Here is a 21918-nt window from a genome sequence, read left to right as displayed (position 1 = left end):
TGTCAGTTCTCTGTTGGGAAAGGCGGTGGTTTTGGGAAGCTGCTGCAGCTGATGGGGCTTCCCTGGCTGGTGGGTGTGGGACCCCGGAGATCTCCATTACAGACATTTGAGGCACTGCACAAGCCATGGTGGGGATCCCATCCTGATCATTAGTGGATGATGCAGGGATGGGATGAGTCCATATTCAGGTTCAGGCTTGTTCCACGCACCTTGGCTCTCCCAGGAAAGGTTTTACCTCTCTTTTTCTTGCATTTTAACTCCTTGTTTGCCCTCAGCAATGCTGGGGCTTTTCTGGGTTGAGCAGGCAATTTGGGACACCCTAAGGAAAAACTGGAGGGGAATTGTCACTACTGTTCAAGCACCTCTGGGCACGGAGGCAAAGCTGTTGCCTTCTGGAACTGCTTTAGCTGGGAGAGATGACACTGTCCCCAGGCCCCAGACTTGCTGAGCCTGGCTCTGCTCTGCAGGGCAACCTGACCTTGAGAGGGGCATGTAAGGCTGGTGGAGGGTAACGCTGGCTGTCCATGGCAGCAGCTCTGGGAGTGTGCTGGGTGGGCAGAAGGTGGCGGGTGAAGGATGTCGGGGAAACTGCTCTCCCACCTTGACCTGTGTGCTTTGGTGTGCTGGTTGTGGGATGCTGCAACCCTGAGGAGAGTAGCAGCAGTCTTGCAGCTCTGGGGACCAATGGGGCATCCCAGGAATCAGCTGCAGGATGCATCTCTTATTTCTGATCCTTCCAGGCGGGTTGCCTGCATGAGATGAGTCTTTAAATGACTTCTGCTTATTAGCTGGAGATACTAAAACTAACGAGGTGCAAGTGTGTTTTTCCTCAGCAGCTTTTTTTGGAAACCCTGCTTTGTTTTTCGGCTGAGGTCACAAAGTCACAGAGCAAGACGGCTGCAGATGAAATTTTCGAGGTCGGAGAACATGCATAAATAGAAGTTTCCTGCTCCAAGAGCTCAAACATTTCCTCCAGGCGTTTGGCTCGGTGGAGCTGGGGCCAAAGCAAACTGTCGTGCCTGGCTGGCTCCTCGATGCTGCTTGGGCAGCAAACCTGCCCTGCTCCAGGCAGGGCCAAAGCAGCTCTGTCCCACCAGGTGTGCCCGCAGCCTCCTGGAGACAAGAGGGACTTGTGACATGCCTGAGACTGTGTCCACCTGCTCAGCATCCTCCAAAAAGGTCCTCTAGGACTCTTTGGCAAGGCACCAGCCCCACAGTGCCTATGGCAGCTGGTCCATGCAGCACTGGGGTTGTGAGAGTTGGGTTTTGTATGTGGGGCATGTCAAGCTGCTTTGCTATTGGGATGCTTGGTGGACTTTGGAGACAGTGATATTTTGGGGGTGTTAGGATGCTCAGTGCAGTGTCGTGGAGGTAGGATACTTTGGCATCACCATCACACCCAGGTCTAGCAAGATCCCTGTGCTGGCTGTGGCTGGGTCATGGCAGTAACTTGCTTTTCCTCTTTGGTTCTTTAGGATGCCACAAAATCCCCCAGGAGTGGGCAGTCACGCTGCAAAACATCCAGGTACTTGCTTCAGTTTCCCCTTCTGATGACTATCTCTGCTCTGCCTGAAGCTCCCTTCCACTGAGACCTGCTTCTCCAGAGGTGCTATACCTGGGAGATGCTCCGCTGAAGAAGGCACAGGAGTTATGACCCACCAGGGTCCCTAAGATACCCCAAGAGGACTGGGAGCAGGGGACAGGCTGCAGGCATCTGTGTCCCCATGTGTCCCAGCCTGTCTTGCAGGGTGGGGAAGGGTCCCTGTGTCCCCTCCCCATGCGTATCTTGACAGTGGTCCCCTTCCTTGCCCAGAAGCATGAGCCTGACTGCAGCCATGGAGAGCAGCTGTGAGCTGGACCTGGTGTACATCACGGAGCGGATCATTGCTGTCTCCTACCCCAGCACAGCTGAAGAGCAGAGTTACTCCAGCAACCTCCGGGAAGTGGCTCACATGCTCAAGTCCAAGCATGGGAACAACTATGTGGTGAGTGGCACAGCCAGGTCCCTGTCAGGCTGCTGGAGGGGCTGGGGTGCTCAGCTGCTGGGGATGGGTACTTGCAGGGGATGGATACTGCATCCTTGTCTCTGTCTGGGCTCTTTTGAGGGAGGGTGTTTGCACTATGCTGGATATATTTTTTCTTCATAGAAGACCATCCATCCCTTTCAGACCTCCTGGGAGTTTTTGGTCATTGTAATGTCGTGTGGCAAAATGTTACTCAGGGTAATGTGTCTGGGGAAGCCTCTCATAGCAGGATTTGGGAAGGCTTTGGGGTGAGGAAGAGGTGAGGTGGCAGCAAGGAAGATGTCTTCTCACTCTGTTTTTCATCTTCCCTAAAGCTTTTCAACCTCTCTGAGCGGAGACGTGATGTCAACAAACTTCACCCCAAGGTGGGTCACAGCTGTGAGAAGCAGGGAGTTCTCAGGGGCCTCAGGGCAGGCCTGTCTGCAGGACCAGCTCCCTCCTATGGGATGTCTAGGGGAAAAACAGCCACCTTTTCTATTCTATCTAGCTGGGAAAAACCCTGAGAAAAGCACTGAGACTTCACACTGTGTTTGTGGTATTTCAGCTTGACTCCCATTACCCTCCCAGCCCCCCATTCTCAGCCCAAAACTGGCTGTTTGGAATCTCTTGGAGACCTCCCTAAGGCATAGTCCTCATCCCTCTGAGAATGGGGGAGCCCACAGAAGCTGAGCCAAGTAACCTGGGGTGAGGGGCCTGAGATCTGGGACCACGGTGGCCTCCCTGGGCCAGGGATCTGGGCAGTGGGGTGCAGGATTGGGAGGTTGCATGTCAGAGCAACACAGTAATGCCTACCCTGCCTATGTGCTCTGGGCTTTGCCCACTGGCAGGCTGGGAACTCGGCATGGGCGTGCCTGTGACCCCAGGCTGTTTGTTCCCCTGTTCAGGTGCTGGATTTTGGATGGCCTGACATGCACACCCCTGCACTGGAGAAGATCTGCAGCATTTGCAAAGCCATGGACACGTGGCTGAACGCAGCGGCACACAACGTGGTGGTGCTGCACAACAAGGTGGGCAGGACCCGTCACTGGGGCGCAGCACTGGGGGCACTGGGGCTGTGTGGGGCTGCAGGGATTGGGCTGAGCAGCCTCAGAGGCTGAGAGATGTAGAGAATGCAGTGGTTTGTGGTTTGGGGTGTGGGTAGGTGTCAGCACATATGTGCAGATTGGTGTGTGTCTTGTAAGGGTTGGGGCATCTGTGGGTTGGTGTATGCTTATAGGGATCAGTGTGTGCCTCTGTGGATGTCTGTGCCTGGTGCTCACAGGCCCTGCTGCCCCTGTGACACCCCTTCTGCTGTGTGCCTGCAGGGGAACCGTGGCCGGCTGGGGGTGGTAGTGGCTGCCTACATGCACTACAGCAACATCTCAGCCAGGTGAGAGAGACGTGAGGTCCTGGGGTGGCCCTGGGGCTTGCTGGTGACCTCCATGCCGGTGGTGCTGGGGTGCTGGTGCCAATACTTCCCTTCAGCTGCATCTGCCCTTTCATCCCCACAGTGCTGACCAGGCTCTGGACAGGTTTGCCATGAAGCGCTTCTATGAGGACAAGGTGGTGCCGGTGGGACAGCCATCCCAGAAGAGGTGGGTCCTGGCAGGCCTTTGCAGGCTGGGTTTTTCCCCATAGAGTGGTTGGATGCAGGGGTCCAAGGTGGATGTTCCTCTGTGGGTTCTGTCCCTGAGCTGCCTGTCTGCCCTCCAGGTACATCCATTACTTCAGTGGGCTCCTCTCAGGCAGCATCAAGATGAACAACAAGCCCCTCTTCCTGCACCACGTCATCATGCACGGCATCCCCAACTTTGAGTCAAAAGGCGGTAGGTGCCCCCAGCTGCTTCCCCAGCCTGCTGCTTCCCACAGCACCATCTACACTGCCTGGGCAGGCTTATCCTCCCTGGGGGATGTTTTCCACCATTTCCTTGGCAATTTGAATCCCCCTTTTCCTCTCAGAGACTGTTCACTCATAATAGCAGGGTGCTACCCTTTTCTGGCAGAGATGCCCTCAGAGGATGCCCTCCCGATGCTGGGCACTAACCTGAGCTGTGGGGTGACAATGTTTTTCTGACAGCTTTTCCAAGGATGGCTACAGACGGGGGTTTGGGTCTGGTGCTGGTGCCTCACCCAGATCATCATCCCACCCCTATCCCCAGCTCAGCACTTGCCCTAGGTTCTACAGGACCCAAACTGTGAGGGCTTTGCCCTTTCTCAGCTCATCCACAGCATCCTTTCTGCCCATTGCAGATGTTGCCCTTGGTCGGTGCGGGCTGCCTGGGGCAGGGAGCGGCTGTTTGCTTTGGCTTCCTCCCTGTTTGGATTTCTCCCCCGTGACTAATCCCTCCCCTGGCCCCTCCGCCCAGCCAGCTAACAGCAGTGTGCCTTTTCTCCCCGCCTTGATGTCTTCCAGGTTGTCGGCCCTTCCTGAAAATCTACCAGGCCATGCAGCCCGTCTACACCTCGGGGATCTAGTAACTATCTCCTCTCCATGGGGCTTTCCTCCTGCCCAGCATGGGGGGCATGGCGAGCGGGGGAGGATGGAGGGGATCAAGGACAAGTCCCCTGTGCTCCTGTGCTCTGTGCTTGGTCCTTTTGGGGGCCAGGGAGAAAAAAGGGGCTTCCTTTTTTTTTTTGGAGGTGGTAACTGGCTGTACTGGGCCATACTGGACCCTTCTGCTGAGAGGGCTGTAGTGACTCGGCATATCAGCAGAGGGAGCCTGGGGCTGCGCTGAGCCCGGGGCTGGGTGTCCCCGGAGGGAGTGGGGAAAGCCATGGGGACATCCGGGAGATGAAGGCACCTTGGGAGATGAAGGCATTTCTTCTCTCCCTGCTTACAGAACTGCTCTTCCTGTCTGGATTAGCCCCCAGAGATCACAGAGTATTCTTAGTTGGAAGGGACCCACAAGGATTATTGAGTCAAACTCTCAAGTAGATGGCCCATATGGGGATTGAACCCACAACCTTGGTATAATTAGCACCATGCTCTGACCAGCTGAGCTAATATCCTTTCTTTCTCCAAAAAAAAAAAAAAAAGATTTTCCCCTTGTTTTAATCTCCCCACAGTTTTTTTCTGATGCTGATCCTGGGAGCAGGCACTGGCAGACGGAAAGCAGGAGTTGATTTCTCCAGCCTCCAAGACACTCTGCCAGCACCACATCCCAGTCTGGGTGGGACCACTGGCTCCTGGTCTCCCTGGAGGAACCAGAGCACCTCACCTCTAAAATATTCCCATCTCAACCCCCAGGCCCAGGATCTCACTTCTGTACAGCCATGGGTCCCCGTTAGCTGAGATTTACTGCCATCCCAGCCTTGCCTTTCAGCTTTTAATAGACTGTTTATGGGATGCCTGTAATAAACTCCAGGTTTATCTTGCCTGTGAAATCCAACTCCTTTCTTCCCTTGTTCCTTGCTGCTGACGCCACCGCCCGTCGGCAGCCTGTCGGCAGTGCGCTGGGAGGGGAGGGGAGGGCTTCCCACAGGGAAACTGAGGCAGGGACAAGAGTCTTCTCAGAGATTTCTCCCTCTGTGTCCTAAGCCCCCGTTGAGCTGGGTGGATGGCTGATAGCCTATGTTCGGCACTTGGAACCTGGGCAAACCCTCCCACCCAGCAGTTTTTGCACCCTTGCTGTGCTGTGCCTCAGTTTCCCCTTCCCGTCCTCCTTCCACCTGGGAATGTGTACCCCTTGAGGTGATGGATGGGTCCCCCCCAACCCAGTCACAGGGAGGGCAAGCTCCGTGCTTTGCACCTTTTCTGCCTGGATTTGGATGGAAGGGCTGGTTGAGGTGGTTTTTTCTTGGGGGGGTCTCTGCACTACAGCTCACAACATCCTGCTGTTCCTCTCTGCAGCAATGTGCAAGGTGACAGCCAGACGGGCATCTGCATCACCATTGAGCCTGGCTTGCTGCTCAAGGGCGATATCTTGGTAAGGATCGTCAGCTCAGCTCCCAGCGTAGGAAGCAGACAGGGGTTCTGTGGTAGTCTTGCCTCAGGACCCCCAGATTCTCCCCAGATTCCCTGAGATCTGGGGGCTTATCCTGATGGCCCATGCCTGTTCCCCTCTGCAGCTGAAGTGCTACCACAAGAAGTTTCGCAGCCCTACCCGTGACGTGATTTTCCGTGTGCAGTTCCACACGTGTGCTGTGCATGATCTTGACATCGTCTTTGGCAAGGAGGACCTGGATGAGGCCTTCAGAGGTAACCTGGCACTTTCCTGCTCCAAACTACCTCATCCTCCTGCCCCCTGTAACTCTGGTGTCATCATGGGGACATCTGGGCACCCATCCCAGATCCACCCCCGCCAAAACAGGGCACCCCAGCTCCATCTGCAGGGTGTGGTGCTGCTTGGGAAGTGGTGGCATCATCATCCCTTTCAGAGCCAAAAGCTTTACTGGTGCAGAGGGGCTGCCTCGGGGTTGTTTTGGGGGCTAAGATGCACTGCCCCATGCAGGGATATCCTCTAGCAGCTCCCAGCCTTAAGCTGGTCTGCAGGTGTGTTTGGGGTGACTGGCTACTACTGGAGCTATGGATGGAAATAGTCCCTTTATTCTGCTCTCTTCTTGCCAGATGACCGCTTCCCTGAGTATGGGAAGGTGGAGTTTGTGTTCTCCTATGGCCCTGAGAAGATCCAAGGTATGGCTGGCTCAGTGCCATGGGGGTTTGGAGATGGATGCTATCTCCTTTCCTTCTCCTCAGCTGTATCCCCTGCTCCCTCCCTTGTGACCTCCACCTGCCCCATTGCAGTGCCTTTGTCACCAGGGTAGAGTGAGGCATCCAGGCAGTAAGGCTGATCGAGGAGCACCCATGGATGCCCCATCTTTCTCACTCTCTTCCCCAGGAGGCTGCTCTCCAAAGCCCTTTCTGGCCCAGGAGAGATGGAAGGAATGTTTGGGAATGAAGGACTCCCTTGCTCAGAAAGTCCAGTCCCATGCACACTCACTGCCAGTCTGTGTTCTGGTCTCTAGACAATCCCAAAAGCCCCAGGCAGTCTTGCACACCTTGTTTGTGAGTCTCGATGTACATCTTGTGCTCATCCATCTCTTGATGTTGCCTTTCCTACAGGAGTCTCCTGCTTTGCCCTTTGGCTCCTGCACTTTTTTCCTTGCATGCACTTTTCTCCACCTATTCCCCCCTCCCATCCTTGCTGGTTCCATTGTCATCCTACCTGACCATTCTGCCTTTTTCCAGGCATGGAGCACCTGGAGAACGGGCCCAGTGTTTCTGTGGACTACAACACGTCTGACCCACTCATCCGGTGGGACTCCTACGAGAACTTCAACATCCAGCGCGAGGAGAGTGCAGAGGGGGCCTGGGCTGAGCCGCCCCTGCCCAGCAAGCACCTGGAGAAAGGTTAGGGCTCACAAGGTGGTCGGCCAAAGTGTCCACATGGAAGTACCCCCTACCCCAGCACAGGGGTCACTTCTGGGCAGCAGAGCTGGGGACAGATGGCTGCTGATGGGAGCAATGTGGCCATGGCTTGGGAGAGCAAGATCTCGTGGACTTTGCCTTCTGCCACAGTGCCAGAGAGCTTAGGTTCTTTGCAGCACGTAGCTGTCAACGTGCTGTTTGCACAAGCAGAGTCCAGCCTTAGTTTATGCCCCAGAGCTTTAGGAAATCCAAACCCCATGTCTGCAGGACCATTAGGTATCCCAGCTACTGCGTCACTCTGCAAGCATGGCAGGATGTAGATGTACCTTAGTTACCCCTAGGGGATGAGAATGTCTTTCTGGCCTTCAAGGGTCTGCTGCATATCTCAGAGCTGGGATAAGCCCTTTGTCCACCCATTTTGTTGCAGCAAGTTGACTGCTGTCACCCACTTGGCAGGAGTGGGCAGTACTTGTATGTCGAAGGGTGGTGGGCCCCTGTCCTGGAGGCAAGGCCACCCATGGCCAAGCAGATGCCTGGGCTTTCCTGGCCAGATCTGGAGAGACGTTTGTGGAGCAGGGACAGCTGCAGTCCCTGATGTCCCTGAAGGTCACCGGCTGCTTCGAGTGGGAGCAGTGGATGGCGGTGCTCGCAGTGGAGAGTGGGGGCTCTGGGTGCCTGGGGCAGGCGAGGGTGTCTCTGCTATGGTGGCCAGATGGAACCGGACCTGGGGTGGCAGTGTGGAGCTGGCACGGCCACTTGCCTTGGCACAGGGCAGTAAACAGGCAACTTGTGATGTGCAGGCTCAGCTGTGGGCTGTGTGCAGGCTGGGGAGCTGTGGGTCCACCCTCAAGCTGGCAAAACTGCCTGGCAGTCCCCTCCTGCCTGCAGAGACCTGAGTGCTTCATTGCATGTGTTCCCCTCTGGACCCCGGACCAAAGTTTCTGCACCCCAGACCCTCACAGGGCTGCAGGGGTACCCCAGGACTCACCTCTGTACTTTCGTGGGGGTCTTGGTGACTATTGGGGCTGCAGAAGTACCCCAGGGCTCCTCTCCATTCCCCCTTAGGGGTCTTGGCAGGTGTCAGGGCTCCATGCACTGGCTGAGCTGTCCTCTGTGCCAGGAAGGGTGGCAATAGGGAATGACGGCACCTTGAATTTGTAAACACTGCCCCAGTTTGGAGATGAGCTGGGACTGTGAAAGGGTGAAGCTGCAGGCAGAAGGCTGCCCTCTGACCCCTGCCAGCAGAAGCAGCTGCAAGAAGCCCATCTATAAAGGGTCTTTCCCAGTTGTCCCATGGGGCACTTTGAGCAGTGGTGGTGGGAGTCAGCGTGGGTTCAAGGGGCTCCCATCTTTTTCCCTCTCTGTTGTCACTTTTCCTCTTTTCAAGCCTGTCCCAAGCCAGGATGGGGACTCTGGTGTCTGGCTGTGCAGGGGGGGTCCCTGTTTATGGTCGTTCTTGCCTTATTTGGTCAGGGAATTGCACGCCACATTTTTGGCACCACCAGGCGTGAGCAAGCGGCGTCCGGGGGCGGAGGGGGGTGAGGTTGGCACCAGGACCCACGCTGGGCTGGGATCAGCCGCTGCTCCTTGTCCCCGCCACTGCCCGTCCTGCCACCCGGCGAAGGCTCCCCACAGACGGTCGCTGCAGCCTGGGCCAACGGGACCGGGATCGCTTGCCAAACGGTGGGTCCCCCATGCCGCCTCTCTGCTGGCCACAGCTGCTCTCAGTGCAGGTGGATGCCCTTTCTCCAGCAGTTTTGTCTCAGCATGGAGCTCTCATAAGGGCTGGGGGGTGCCTGCCAGGGTGGGATGGTCCTGTGGGACCCCAAAGCTGGAGGGGCAGGCGGGTGGCTGGGCATGGTGCCTGTCCTGGCGTTCCTCTCGCCTCTGTTGTGCTTATCTGTGGGGACTTGGAGAAGGGGAAACTCATTTGCAGTGGGGCCATTGGTTGACTAAGTTCTTCCAGAGCAAGGGCCATGAGAGGGGCATCTGTACTATCACATTTTGCTCTCTGGCTGAGGGGACACAGCTGGATTCAACAGGCTCTCTTTGAGCCACTTCTATGGGGCAGGGTGGCCCCATCAGCAGACTTGCCCTCCTGCTTTACTCGGGCAGGGTTTCTGCTGCCCATCATGTTTGGACTGTCCCGTGGCCCTTAGGGAGAGTTGAGTATGCTGGCATGCCCCCACAGCCTGTCCTTCTGCCCCTCAGCCATGTCTGCGCAGCCTGGGAAAAGCAAGTGCTCTGCCTGCCCTCCTTCCTCCTCCTTGAAGGGGCTTTGGGGTCAGTGGTGGATGCTTGGCAGGTTCCTGCAGCAGCTCCTGTGGCCACTGATTGGCTGAGGGTGTTTGAAGGCTGAAGGTGATGGCATGCTCCATCTTCTGACTGTTTTTGTGGTTGCCTGCACTATGGTAGCTCTCCTTGGAGTGCCAAGCTGGCTTCAGAGAGGCAGGAGGAGGCTGGCAGCTGGATGTGGCACTGCTGGTTTTGTGGCTAGTTGGAGGATCACTGCAGAGAAATTTTGGGGTACTGCAGATGCTTTAAGTCTGTCTGGAGATAATTTATGGCCTGATTTGGTTTTGCTGAGAAAACCAGTGCTGAAGGAGAACAGGGTTCTGCAGCTGGCATGGAGTCAGTGGACAGGTTGTCCTCAAGGTCTGGATGTCTGACTGTTGTGGGGGGACCCTAAGCTCTTCCATCCCAGGGTGGTGTGAGAAAGTGTGAAATAGTTACAGCAGCTCCTTGTAACCATTGGTCCTTGAACCCACCCTGGGCTGGCACTGCCTGCCTTGTCTCTTTACCAGGCTGGGAAGAGAGTGGCCAGGGCCTGACCAAATCCAACATCTGCAAGAGAGTTGCTAAATCCCCACCTGAGTCATGGTTCTGGCATAAGGCTCCCCTGCAGCTCATCCCTGTCTTCCTACACATCTCCACTCGCAGGGTAGGGCTGTCTGGGGTGGGGACTGGGATGAGCATCCCACCCTTCCAGTGAGGGGAGGTCACATCAGAGCCTGAACCACATGTGGCAAAGGTCAGGGGGTCCTGGAGCCCCACAGATGGGGCTGAATGGTAATCTGGAGCATTTCCATGCAGGAGAAAGCCCCTCGATGGGGTTGCTGTCATCTGTTTGTCCCCCAAGAGGGCCACCATCTCATGGGGTACACCTTTTCTAGTGGGGTCAAATCCTGTCCCACTTATCAGGAGGGGCTGAGGCTGACCAGGAGGGCAGGCCAGGCTGTGCAGAAGTGGAGAGCCAAATGGTCCAGGCCAGAGCTGTTAAATCCATTGCTGGAGCTGCTGGCAGGCTGCTGCTCTCCCCCAGAGGCTGGATCAGTCCCTAGGCCAGGCTCGGTGGGGAGGGGGGCGACTGGCTCTCCTCTTGCCTTCGCCAGCTGACTAAAGCTGAAGGAATTCATTTCCCCTTCCTTATTCTGTCTCTCTCTGCTGCTCTCTGCTTCATCTGCTGCAAGGTAAGGGTGTGTTGAGGTGGGCATTTTGGAGGGCAGTGGGGATCTGCATGGGCTGGATGGGAATTCACAAGGAGTGTCCCCCTTGCTTCTGATTATTCCCCATGGGTGAAATGTTGGAATATCTATGGGCTTGGCTAGACATTTCAGCTGGAGTGTGGCTATTCCGAGGGCAGGATCTGTCCTCTGACATGATATTTGGGGTTGCCATGTAGGGTGGGGGGTGGGGTTTGCTCCCACTGGGACCGGGAACCAGGCACGGCTGGGATGCAGGGAAGGAGAGACCAGCTGGTAGAAACTCAGCCCCTTCTCTTCCCCTTTTAAACCATCCTTGAAGTCAAAACTTGTAGCAGTTTTGTGCTTAGGGCTGGGGTTGTCCCACGGCAGGAGTGGGGAGCTCTGTCTCTGTCCTCCTGCAGCCGAGACAGCCGGGACAAAAAATAAGCAAACTGGAGGTTTTGGAAGGACGCTGGCTTGCCGTGTGGTGTCATCTGGGAGCAAACAGGGCTGTGAGTCAGGGGGCTGGCTGGAAACAGTGCTCTCATCCCCTGCCGTCATCCATGGGGGTGTGGGAAACACGCGGTTTGGGGGATTAGAGTGGAGGGAGCCTCACGTTTTGCTGAGTGTATTGGATCAATTGAAGAATGGAGTCCTGAGCACGGGTTCAGGCAGGGGCCTGGATGTGGGGTGGGCTTGCTGTCATCTGGACGAGCAAATTGTGAGCACCATTCCAGCGTGGATTTTGCTTGGGGTGGAGCAGTTTGGTCTCAGAGAGCTCTGGAGTGGATAGGATCACGCCATACCTCCTGTCACAGAGCAGGACAGCGTGTACATCCTGAAAACAGGGCTGGAATGTCTGTGCTATGCTTGTGGTGCTGGCAGGGCAGGCAGGAGGATTGTGAAAGTGGGTCGGCAGGGTCGGTGGCTTGTCCATGGCTGGTTTCCACCCCTCTTTAGCTGTGTAGTTATTTCAGATGGAGAAACTCAAGTCTCCAGCAAGACATTTGAATTTGCAGACCCGTCTGGGTTTCAGCATCACGTGTGGTTTGGAAGGACATCGCCACCCTGAATGTGTCGCTGCTCTTTGGGGACAGGTGTGACGCATGCACAGGAGCTGGGCAGGGCTGGGTGTCTCAAATGAGGGGGTCACCCAGCGGGGTGATGCTCAGTGGACGGTGCAAGGTGGGCAGGCTGTCCAGCTGTCCGGCTGTCTGTCCTGCCTAGGAAACAGTTAACGCGGCGGAGCCCTGCCTGTGGAGGAAGTAGTTAATATTCATAGCTGGAAGCTGTCTGTCTGGCTGTCCTCCCTCCATGGCTCCCACCCTCTCCGCACCTCACTGAGGTTAACTCGGGCTGAGGCTGGAGCTTGGGCGGCCCCGCCGCCCTCCCCGCGCCGCTCCCCTTCCCCTCCCGCTCCTCCCTGTGGTCCCTGTGTGGTCTGGGGCGGAGGGGAGCGCAGCCGCACCTCCTCGCTCCATCCCATCTCCGGCCTCTCCCACCTTCGGCTCCTCCATCCTCTCCGGCAGCTCCCCGCGTCCCGGGGTTCCCGCATCCCGCCCCTCCGGCGCCCCGCCGCCGCCCCGGTGCCCCTCTGGCGGCCCCGCGGGACACGGCGCTGGGCAGGGAACAGCTCCCTCCGCGAGAGGGAAAGCGAAGCCAAAGGGACAAACGCCAACCCCAGCCAGCTCCAGGCCGTCGGCTCCTGTCCTGGACGGACACACGGGGCTGGCTGTGGACGCCGTTGGAGCTGCCACCACACCGGGTGCCCCTGGAAGGCTCTGGTGCTGGGAGGGGTGAAGGAAAGGGATTTTGCTGCCTGCGCCTTCCCTTTGCCTCGGATCTTTGAATCCCCGTCCCTTTTGGTAAGTCCTGACTTTGCTTCTCTTTGGTCTGGGGGCTGGGAGGTGAATTCATGGTTTTGGTGAACCACGGCTTGGACAAGAGTTGCTCCGTGCCGTCATATCTAGTTACAGGATAAAACCAGAGATAAGGAGGCTAAACTCTTCCCTGTGAGATTCTGCTCACACCTTACATTCTGCAAAAGGTTCTGGGACCCCAAGTTCTTCCCTGCAGGCTGATGCTCCACAAATGCACTGGGCCAGGGCTCTGAGTGGGGAGTGGAGGCAACAGGTGGGATGCTGCTGGGGGCACGACACGGGGAGACATGGTGATACCTCAGCCTTGTCTTCTGCACCGGTGCAGAGGTGTGGACAGGATTTGGGATTTTGGGGATGTGAGCTCACTCCCTCGGTACTGTCACTCTTGTCCTGGACCAGTTTTTTTGCTCGGTGTAGTCACAGAGTGCTGGAGAGACAGGACAGAGCATTTCTCCTCCAGGACAGTGAGCCTGGCAGCAGGGCTGGGACCGGGCTGGGCTCAGCGCTTCCCGCAGCTGCCTCCCTACAGCTGGAGCAGATAGAGCCATGGCAGAGCTGCGTCCGGGGCTGAGCCCAGGGCAAACCCAGCCCACGATGGGATGGCACAGTCTGCCAGGCAGGAGCTACTCCGACCTTCAGGGATGAAATCTGACCTTGCTGGGAGCTGCAGACTCTTTGTAAATGCGTTGCTGAGAGCCTGCTGCTTTGAGGGTGGCTGGTTTGGCTAAGCTGTTCTGTTCCATTATCCCTTAGTTTTTATTCTATTTTTTATTTTGTTTTGTTTTATATTCAGCTTCTCAGGTGACAGACAATAGACAGTATGAGAGATAGTGTGGCCCAGGGATAGTGGAGGAGGCTTTGGAGTGGCAGCGCATAGCAGGATTTGTCTTGTGGCATCAGAGCCCAGGAGGTACATGGGGTTGAGGACAGGATGAACAATCAGGTGTGGGGCAGAGCAACTGTAGGACAAGGGCTTGGCTAATGGCTGAGCTGTCACAGGCTATTCCTTGCTTACTACTCTGGTACTGCTCTCAAGGGGGTGGCCACCAGCCCCTCTATGTCCCCTCCTCGCCAGAGGTTCTGGGGAAGGTGGAATGTTGCAGTTGGGGCTTTCTGTCTCTGCCATGAACTGCATCGTGCCCCATCCTCACCTCTCTTGGAGACTTTTCTGTCAACCGTGGGGCAGTACCCAGCCCAAAGAGTAATTAAAGCTTTTCCTGTCTATTTTCTCCCTTGGCACCATGTGATTACATTTATATTTATTTATTCCCTTTTCCTTTCTATTCGTCTGCCGTTGTTCTCCCAGCCCCCATCCTGGCTTTTGCCCTATTTCTTGAGACCAGCCAGCACCCATCACAGCCTTCAGAGAGGAGGGCTGTGCCTTTCCCCCATCTCCAAGCAGTGTCTCAGCCTGTCCAGCATTGACACTGGCCCTGGATATGCTGCTTTTTTCTTTTTCCCTTCATGGAAAGGGCTTCCCTCCCTCTCTTCCCCTTTTCCCCAGTATGGGAGGTGTTGTGAAGACAAATGCTACTGGCTCCTGGTTTTACTGTCTGGATGAAGAAGCTCTGAGTCTCTGGGAGAAATTCTCACTCTTTCCCATACCAAGTGCCCAGAGAGAACCTTGCTGCATGGTCCTGAGACATCTTCAAGCCAACGGGAGGCTTTGGGGCTCGACTGCCTCCTTGGGATACTGCCAGTGAGGATTCAGGAGTGGAAAATTAGCAACAAGGAGAGAGGGCCCTGACTTTGTAATGCTTGGGCTCAGTGTTATTACCCTCCTCTGCTTTGTGGTGAGGGGGATTGTTGGCGAGGGAGCTGCCGGGGTGCGGGTGCGGCGGCGTGGGACTGGTTAAGCTGTCCTGGCTCGGAAGTGTTTTGCTTGCAGATAGGACCGCTCTGATTTCACACTATCGTGTTAGGGCCGTCTTCCGTCCCTGAGTCAGCTGCCTGGCTCCCCGCCAAGGAAGAGTCATTTTTTCCTCCAAAAGAAAGTGTTTAACACTGCTCACAGGACCTTCCAGGAAACCTCGTCAGGGAGCTGGAAAAAAAAGAGTCTGCAGCCTGGTCTGTGCTGCTTTGGCAGCAGGGAATGTAGCTTGAGAACTATTCCCATTGCTATCAGTGGCCAAGGTCCCTCTGTATCCCCAAAATCCTTCTGCCCCACTTGGGGCACTTGGAAAGGTTTAAAGGGTGCAGCTGGTTATGGTGTTGCTGCTGACGGGTGTGATGGAAACTGGGGGGCTCAAAACTGGAGTGCAGGATTACTGGTGATGACGCTGCCATGCCCTGGCTACCCCCCAGCCTTTTGGGGCTTTGGAGCAGAGCAAGCTGCCCACACCGGACTTGAATCACGGTGCCAGGACCTTCCTGTGGAGGAGATGCTACATGTTCAGGGTTGGGCAGTGGCACTGTTGGTGCGGAAGCTCTAGGGCAGGTTGACCTGGCCTGAGAGAGGGAAGGGAAAGAACAGAAGGGGTGGGAGCCTGTCTGTAGTCAGGGAAGAAAAAGTCAAGGATGCCTGTCTGGCTGGATCCATGCATCATCTGGGAGGAGAGTGGGCAGGGAAAGGGAAGATGGGTCTGTGGTTCATCTGTCCTTCACCTGTGGGCTGAGTACATCCATCCAGCTGGAGACACAAAGAGCTACGAGGCCACATACTGACTGCCTCCACCCGTCCTACGGCCTGGGGTGCATCTCCTCCACCCTCCCTCTTTGCCTCCCTGGTGCCACCTGGCCCTTTGAAGCTGGATGAGCCCTGCGGAGCAGCGATCGCTGACTGTGTGGGTAGCCCTGGCCCTTGCCAGCCATGGAGGAGAATTGCCAGGAATGATGCCTGAAAATAGTGCATGGGATATTTGGTGGATCCCAGTGGAGCGGGCAGCGCTTGCGTGCGAATTGGGGGGCTGTGGGGGCATGGGGTTGGGGAGGACCTGGCTGCGATGTCTCTGCATGGTGGCGCCGGTGGGAGTGTGGAGGGTGACGAGGAGACATCCATGCTGGTCATTAAGTGTTCTGGCACACGGAAGAAATCGAAATCACCGGCTAATGGGACCCATTAGCTCTGTGCAGAGCGCCAGCAATTGATCTGGGGTCTCGTGTTCGTTTCTCCCCTTGCAGAGGTTGGGCACACACAAGGGCCCCTGGATGGGAGCCTCTACGCTAAAGTGAAGAAGAAAGACTCCCTCCACGGCAGCACCGGTGCCGTCAACGCTGCCCGCCTCCCGCTCTCGGCAGCACCCAACCACGTCGAGCACACACTGTCAGTGAGCAGCGACTCAGGCAACTCCACCGCCTCCACCAAGACCGACCGGACTGATGAGCCGGGGGTGACCGGGGCACCCAGTGGCCAGGCGGTGCTGAGTCCTGAGGAGAAGCAGGAGCTGGATCGTCTCCTTGTCGGCTTTGGCTTGGAGAGTGCGGCGCCCATGCACAACCACGTGCCCGGCCCTGTGCCGGCACGCCTGCCCACCATGCCGGGCCGCCACGTGGTGCCGGCTCAGGTGCATGTCAATGGGAATGCCGCGGCGCTGGTGGCCGAGCGGGAGACGGATATCTTGGATGACGAGCTGCCCAACCAAGATGGGCACAGTGTGGGCAGCCTGGGCACGCTCTCCTCCTTGGATGGCACCACCACTGCCAGTGAGACTGGCTACCAGGAGGCACCCCGGGTGGGCAGTCTGTCCTCCCTGCCCAATGGCCCCTCGAGCTGCAACGGGGCGGAGAAGCTGCTGAAGGAGGGGCTGTATGATGGCGAGCTGCTCTCCAATGGTGGCTATCCCTACAACAACCAGAACACCCTGATGGGCCATCACCTCCGTGACACACTGCCTTCCTTGCGGCCCTCGGCATCCACTCAGGAGCACCTGGCTGGCTACCCACAGCGCCTACCGGGCTCCCATGCCCCAGGGTGGCTCCAGCCTCAGCCACTGCCCAGCTCCCAGCCCTACCTGTATGCCTACGACCACCCCGGAACCTACCGCTCCCGGTCCTTCCCGGCAGTGGACACTGCCAAGTACGACATGAACCCGGCGCTGCCCCAGGCCCCGGCTCGCAGCACCAGCAGCCGGGAGGCTGTGCAGAGGGGCTTGAATTCCTGGCAACAGCAAGGAGGAAGCCGGCCACCTTCCCGGCTGCAGGAGGGTGGCATGGAGAGCCACAGCCCCAGCATCTCTAGCTGCAGCCCCCAGCCCAGCCCGCTGCAGACGGTGCCCCCACACAGCCACAGCATGCCTGAATTCCCCCGGGCGCCCTCTCGCCGGGAGATTGAGCAGTCCATTGAAGCACTGGATGTCCTCATGCTGGACCTCGCACCTGCCGTCCACAAGTCGCAGAGTGTTCCTGCCACCTCCCGTCAGGACAAGCCAGCGGGACCCCTGCCCTCCTCCCTTTCTACCCAGCCCATTGCTGGTCTCTACGCCCGGCCAACTCCACAGGTGGCCCAGCCGAGGTCCTTTGGCACGTCTGTGAGCCCCGTGGTCTCTGAGCCCGGGGGCAAAGCCTATTCTCCTGGAGAGCTGGACTATGGGGTGCATGATTATCGGGAAACCTATTCACCCTACAGCTACCAGCTGGCACCGCTGCCAGAGCCCAGGAGCTACAGCCATGCCCCGGCCGGAGCACAGATGGGCACTGTCCCACTCAGCACCTCGTGCTACAGCCCTGTGGGGTCTCAGCAGCAACTCACCTCCGCCCCACCTTCTCCCACTGTCCCAGCACAAAACCAGATGCCCCTGAAGGGACCAGAGAACTATGAAGACCTGTCGAGGTCGGCAGAAGAGCCCTTGAATCTGGAGGGTCTGGTGGCACACAGGGTGGCAGGTAGGATCCTTTGGTTCCTTGGGGGGATGGGGAGGATTGCATGTCCCGAGGTGCTGGAGCACGCAAGGGTGGCATGCATGGTAGAGCTGGGGATAAGTGATGTGGATACTCCTTGTCCATGTTGGATCTGGGCTTGGGACTGAGCCACCTGCCATGGAGACATCCAGGGCAGGGGAGAAGCCTGTGCTCCTCTTCTTTGCTGAGATCCTCCTTTGCAGCTGGCTGTCTGCAACAGCATTGCCCAGAGGTGGGAAGGGGTGGCTGAGGGTGTCAAATCCCCCCCATCCCGTTAGGGTAACAGGGTTGGTCTGTCCCTGGTGGCAGGGCCAGTCACTGGATCTTGGGGGAATATCTTTCTTTTGGGAAGAATATGGAGAGACTGGGAAAATGTTTTCATCTCTGGCTGAGGTTGTCCTGCCTGGACCCCACTTGGACATGGTGCCTGGAGCGTGATCTGGTGTAAAGTCCCAGCTGAGAACTTAACTTGCCTTGTGTTTGATGTTGCTGCGCTCATTCCTGATCCTGATTTCAGTCTCTGCTTTCCCCCCTGGATTGCTGGGTTTACTGCTCAGACCTCCTCCTTGGGCAGCTGGGGTGCTGCTGGAGTGTAGGATTTTTGGAACTAGGCTTTTGTCTGTCAGCTGTAATTCTGCCCAGCTTGGCCCAGGTTGGTTTGACTCCGGACCTAGCTGTGGGGTAGTGGTCAGGGGCTGGGAAGACATTTCCCAGCTCTACCAGAGAGGTTTGGTGCTTGGCTGGGTGCACTGCTGAGTGTTGGTGCTGCGGCTGGATGAAGGTATTAGCTCTGTGCTGTGAAGGGCAAGCTGCATCCACAAATCCCCCTGCCCTCCTAAGCTCTGGCTTAGGGGCTTTGGGGCCACAAGAGTGTCCCAGCCACCTGGAAAGAAGGTGCCATGGTGCTGTGGCAACTTGGTGCCCTCCCTTCCCACTGCTTCGGCGGCAGTTGTTCAATTGTGGAGTGACATTTGGGAAGGGTTTGGGGCTGTGGGCCAGCTTGTGATGCTGGGGCTTGGCAGCTCCGTCCCTTCCAACCCTGTGCTCAGTCCAGAAACTCGCCCGGCATTAGAGGGAGGGGGAAAAGGCTTGGCTGGAAAAATCCAACAGCATCAGCCTCCCAGGACTGGGGACTGAGTCACAGGGTGGGGGGCAGGAGGGGTGCAAGTGGCAGGAATGGGATTGAGGAAGGTCAAAGAGGAAGCTTGCATCCATCTGCATCTGACTTCTGTGATCCAGATCAGATTCACAAAGGGTCGTGGGGCTTTTGCAAAGAATTTAAACAAACCTAAGGACACATGGATGCCCAAACCACGCTGTATGTCTGGATTTAATATTATAAGCAGCACATGCCTGCCCTCCCCTGCTGCCCCATATGAAGAATTAAAAAGGGCTGGGAAAGGAGACAGTTCTAAGGAGAGGAAGAAGAGTATTTGCAGTGTGTGGGAAATGGATTTTTGATGGTGTCTACCAGAAACATCATCCCCCCAACCTTGAGTCAGGTCCTCAGGGCTGGGCTGGGGTCACCGTCATCCCCTTGTAGCTACTGGGTTTCTAGGGAGAGAGAAATTTGGGGGATGGTCCCCAGCCTGTGACCACCTGTCTCTGCTGGAGCTGGGCCTTCTGTGCTGAGGTGGGGACAGCGCAGGCGGGTGGCCTGACCTCTGGCAGGAACGAGGTGTCCTGAAGCCAGCGTTGGGAGGGGACAGCCAGCGGGGACCGTGGGGCATGGACATGTTTGTTTACATTCCCTGCTGCTATAAATTGCCTGCGTGTCCTGGCGCAGAGATGAGGAGCATCTCACACCTCCTCCGTTCTTGGTGGGGAATGCTCCCATTCCTTTTTCCCACTGATGATGGGGGGGAAGAGCTGACAAAGGGCAGTGCTGGCAGGCCCAGTATCTACCCACAGAGGGGAGGTGGTCTTGTCCTCCTTTAAGACCCTCTTATCTCCTAGCAAAGGCATGTGGGGTCACCCCATCTTGTCCCAGCCCTGAGCATTCTGTGTTGAAGGGGACCTGCATGTTGCCATCCCTGAGAGGATGGTGATGGGGCAATTGTGGCATTGCACAAGGCAATATATGACTAGGAGACACCCTTGGTTTCCCATCTGGGTTTCTGTGGTGCCTGGAGCCAGGCAAGTTGGCTAATGGAAAAGCAGCTCCAAGCAGAGACCAAGCTCCTTCAGACCCCAAATGACCCCAGACTCATCTGTTGGACCCCTAGCTAACATTTTCTCTTCTTTCTCTCTCTCCTCCCGTGTTGTATCTGGTGACATCTGTCCTGTCTGCCCCTTCCTCTCTCTGTGGGGACTGTGTCTGTCCTCTGTGACCTCCCACCCTCCTTGCACTCCCTGTCCTGGTATGCTGGCAGAGTACAACGCCAAGCTCAGGGAACTCAACAAGAGCACCAAAGTCCCCCGTCCTCCTCTGAACCAGCAGCGGTCCTTCTCCGGTTCGTTCATTCCACCTCCTTCCTTGTTCTCCAACCTTCCCCATGCATCCTTCTCCTTCCCTCTCTTGCATTCTTCCCCCCTCTCATTCTTCCTTCATTTTCCCATCTTCTCTCTCCTTCCCCTTCATTCCTCTTTCCCTCTCATTCTTCCTTTCTCCTCTATGCATGCTGAGTGATCTGTGTGTTGCATGGATGTGGGATGGAGGGAGGCTCAGGAGACCATTTCCATGCAGGATTGATCCCTTTTCTCAGCAGAGTGATGGTCAGGGCTCCCACTGAGCTCCTCCAGTGATGAGGGAGTCCCTGGCCCTGGGTACAGACTCTCCTGCCCATGTTTGGTTTTTCATCTCATCCAAGCCTGGCACTGCTTGCTGGGCCAGTTCTGGACCCTTGCTGCATCCCCTCCAAGCTTTGCCCTGACCATAGCTCACCCCCTTGGGGAGCAAGGCCTGGGGTGCAGCTCCACAGAACCCAGATATAGCCAGTTGTCAGCCCAGGAGGGTCCTATTTCAGTTTAGGGATCCCCATGTCTTGGTCTGCAGCTGGAGGGTGTGGGCTGCTGAGGCTGGATTTTATGCAGTGTGACTTTTTCTCCTTAAAGGTGAGTCTGCCCTGGGTGATGTGTGCTGGTGACCTGCTTGGTGCTTGTTGTGCACGCACTTGTCGCAGGGCAAGGAGAAGGTGGGGGATGGAATGGGGCTGGGGAGTCACCATCTTTCTGTGTGACCTTTCTCTCCCCACTGGCACCTTGGGTTTCTCCCCAAAAAGGAGAGGACCAAAGAAGTTTGAACCCTCCCAGTCCTCACAGAGTAAGGTATTTTATCGTAGCCATTTGGTGTAATCAGGCGGGACGTGGGGAGCAGTCTGTGCCAGGATGGGGTGAGTTGGGCCCTGGTGAAGAGCAGCACAGGACAGTGTCTGTTCCCCATGCAGGCAGGGAGTGAGTTTGCATCTCTCTTCCCTGGGTTTTGTGTGTCCCCGTCCACATCCTGAGGGCCTTGGGATGCTTCTTTGTTCTCTTCTGTCCACTGTGGGGATATCACCTGGCTTTTGTCTGACAGTAGTTATAGAACCGCATGGCCTAAAAGCAGCTGCCTCCTGATTTGGCCTAAAACCTGGCTCCCCAGCTGTAAAATTACCTGGGTTTTGCCATCCCTCCTGTTTCCTCCTTCCCCAGCTGTTGTGCTCCCTGCCTTTCCCCGGCCGTAGAGCTGTGCTGAGTCTGAGGGCAGTGGGTTGGTACTAGGTTAGGTACTTAAATGAGCAGCAGGAGGAGTGGCAGTGCCACAGGTGTTGGAGTGAGAGGGTGAGGAGTGGGGTGCAGGCTGCTGCTCCCCCTTTGTGAACAGGATTCTGCCATCCTGCAGCCAGCCACAGCGTTTTTGGGAGTTCAGTGACAGTACCATGGCTGAGGGAGGCTTTATGTCTGCTGAGGGGGCAAAGCAAGCTGGGGAAAAGAGAGTTTGTTTTTCAAGCATAGTTTCCATCCCATAAATCACCCAGGGGGTCGGCGGAGCCATGCTCAGAGCCTGGGTTTCCTCCAGGCTTTGCTCCGGGCGGCCTGTGAAGTTTCCCACTCTCCGCTCCTGAACAATGAGTCCCTTTTTTCCCTTCTCCTCCCTCCCCTCCCTGTGGCCCCGGCCGCTTTCCATGTGTGGGGAGTGGAGCAGCCAGAGCTTGCTGAGCTCCTGGGTGTCCCAATGGGCCAGATCCAGCACCCTGTGGTTAGGTGACGTGAAGCCCTGGGGATGGAGCAGGGGAAGGAGTCCCATGCTGCAGATGTGTGATGTGCACTGATAGCCAGGCTCCATCCATCTGCTGCGTTTGGCGCTTCCCAAATGAAAAATGCAAAGCAAGGCAGGCGTGCACAGCTCAAGGAGCCAGTCCCTGCCTCTCTGAAGTGCTCAGGCCCCG

The 21918-nt window shown here is 56.8% G+C and overlaps 1 protein-coding gene across 21 annotated transcripts in view; it reads left to right on the top strand.

Annotated features, from left to right (window-relative positions):
- TNS1 (tensin 1) overlaps positions 1 to 21918 on the top strand; it is a 62243-nt gene that overhangs the window by 19553 nt on the left and 20772 nt on the right. For 10 of the 21 annotated variants that reach the window (XM_072932051.1, XM_030277289.4, XM_072932054.1 and 7 more), the window contains 14 exons: positions 1476 to 1525; positions 1814 to 1985; positions 2339 to 2389; positions 2909 to 3031; positions 3329 to 3393; positions 3515 to 3598; positions 3717 to 3829; positions 4417 to 4477; positions 5854 to 5929; positions 6072 to 6201; positions 6571 to 6636; positions 7192 to 7353; positions 15836 to 17536; positions 19924 to 20004. In XM_072932051.1, coding sequence (XP_072788152.1) covers positions 1476 to 1525; positions 1814 to 1985; positions 2339 to 2389; positions 2909 to 3031; positions 3329 to 3393; positions 3515 to 3598; positions 3717 to 3829; positions 4417 to 4477; positions 5854 to 5929; positions 6072 to 6201; positions 6571 to 6636; positions 7192 to 7353; positions 15836 to 17536; positions 19924 to 20004 — 2935 coding nt within the window. The remainder of the gene's footprint in view (positions 1 to 1475; positions 1526 to 1813; positions 1986 to 2338; positions 2390 to 2908; positions 3032 to 3328; positions 3394 to 3514; positions 3599 to 3716; positions 3830 to 4416; positions 4478 to 5853; positions 5930 to 6071; positions 6202 to 6570; positions 6637 to 7191; positions 7354 to 15835; positions 17537 to 19923; positions 20005 to 21918) is intronic. The other 11 variants (XM_041717294.2, XM_041717297.2, XM_041717295.2 and 8 more) reach the window with 4 other exon arrangements.

Source organism: Taeniopygia guttata, chromosome 7 (genome assembly GCF_048771995.1).
Source record: "Taeniopygia guttata chromosome 7, bTaeGut7.mat, whole genome shotgun sequence".
Lineage (NCBI taxonomy): Eukaryota > Metazoa > Chordata > Aves > Passeriformes > Estrildidae > Taeniopygia > Taeniopygia guttata.
The sequence above is the reverse complement of the archived record's forward strand: the minus strand, read 5'-3'. Positions and strand labels throughout refer to the sequence as shown.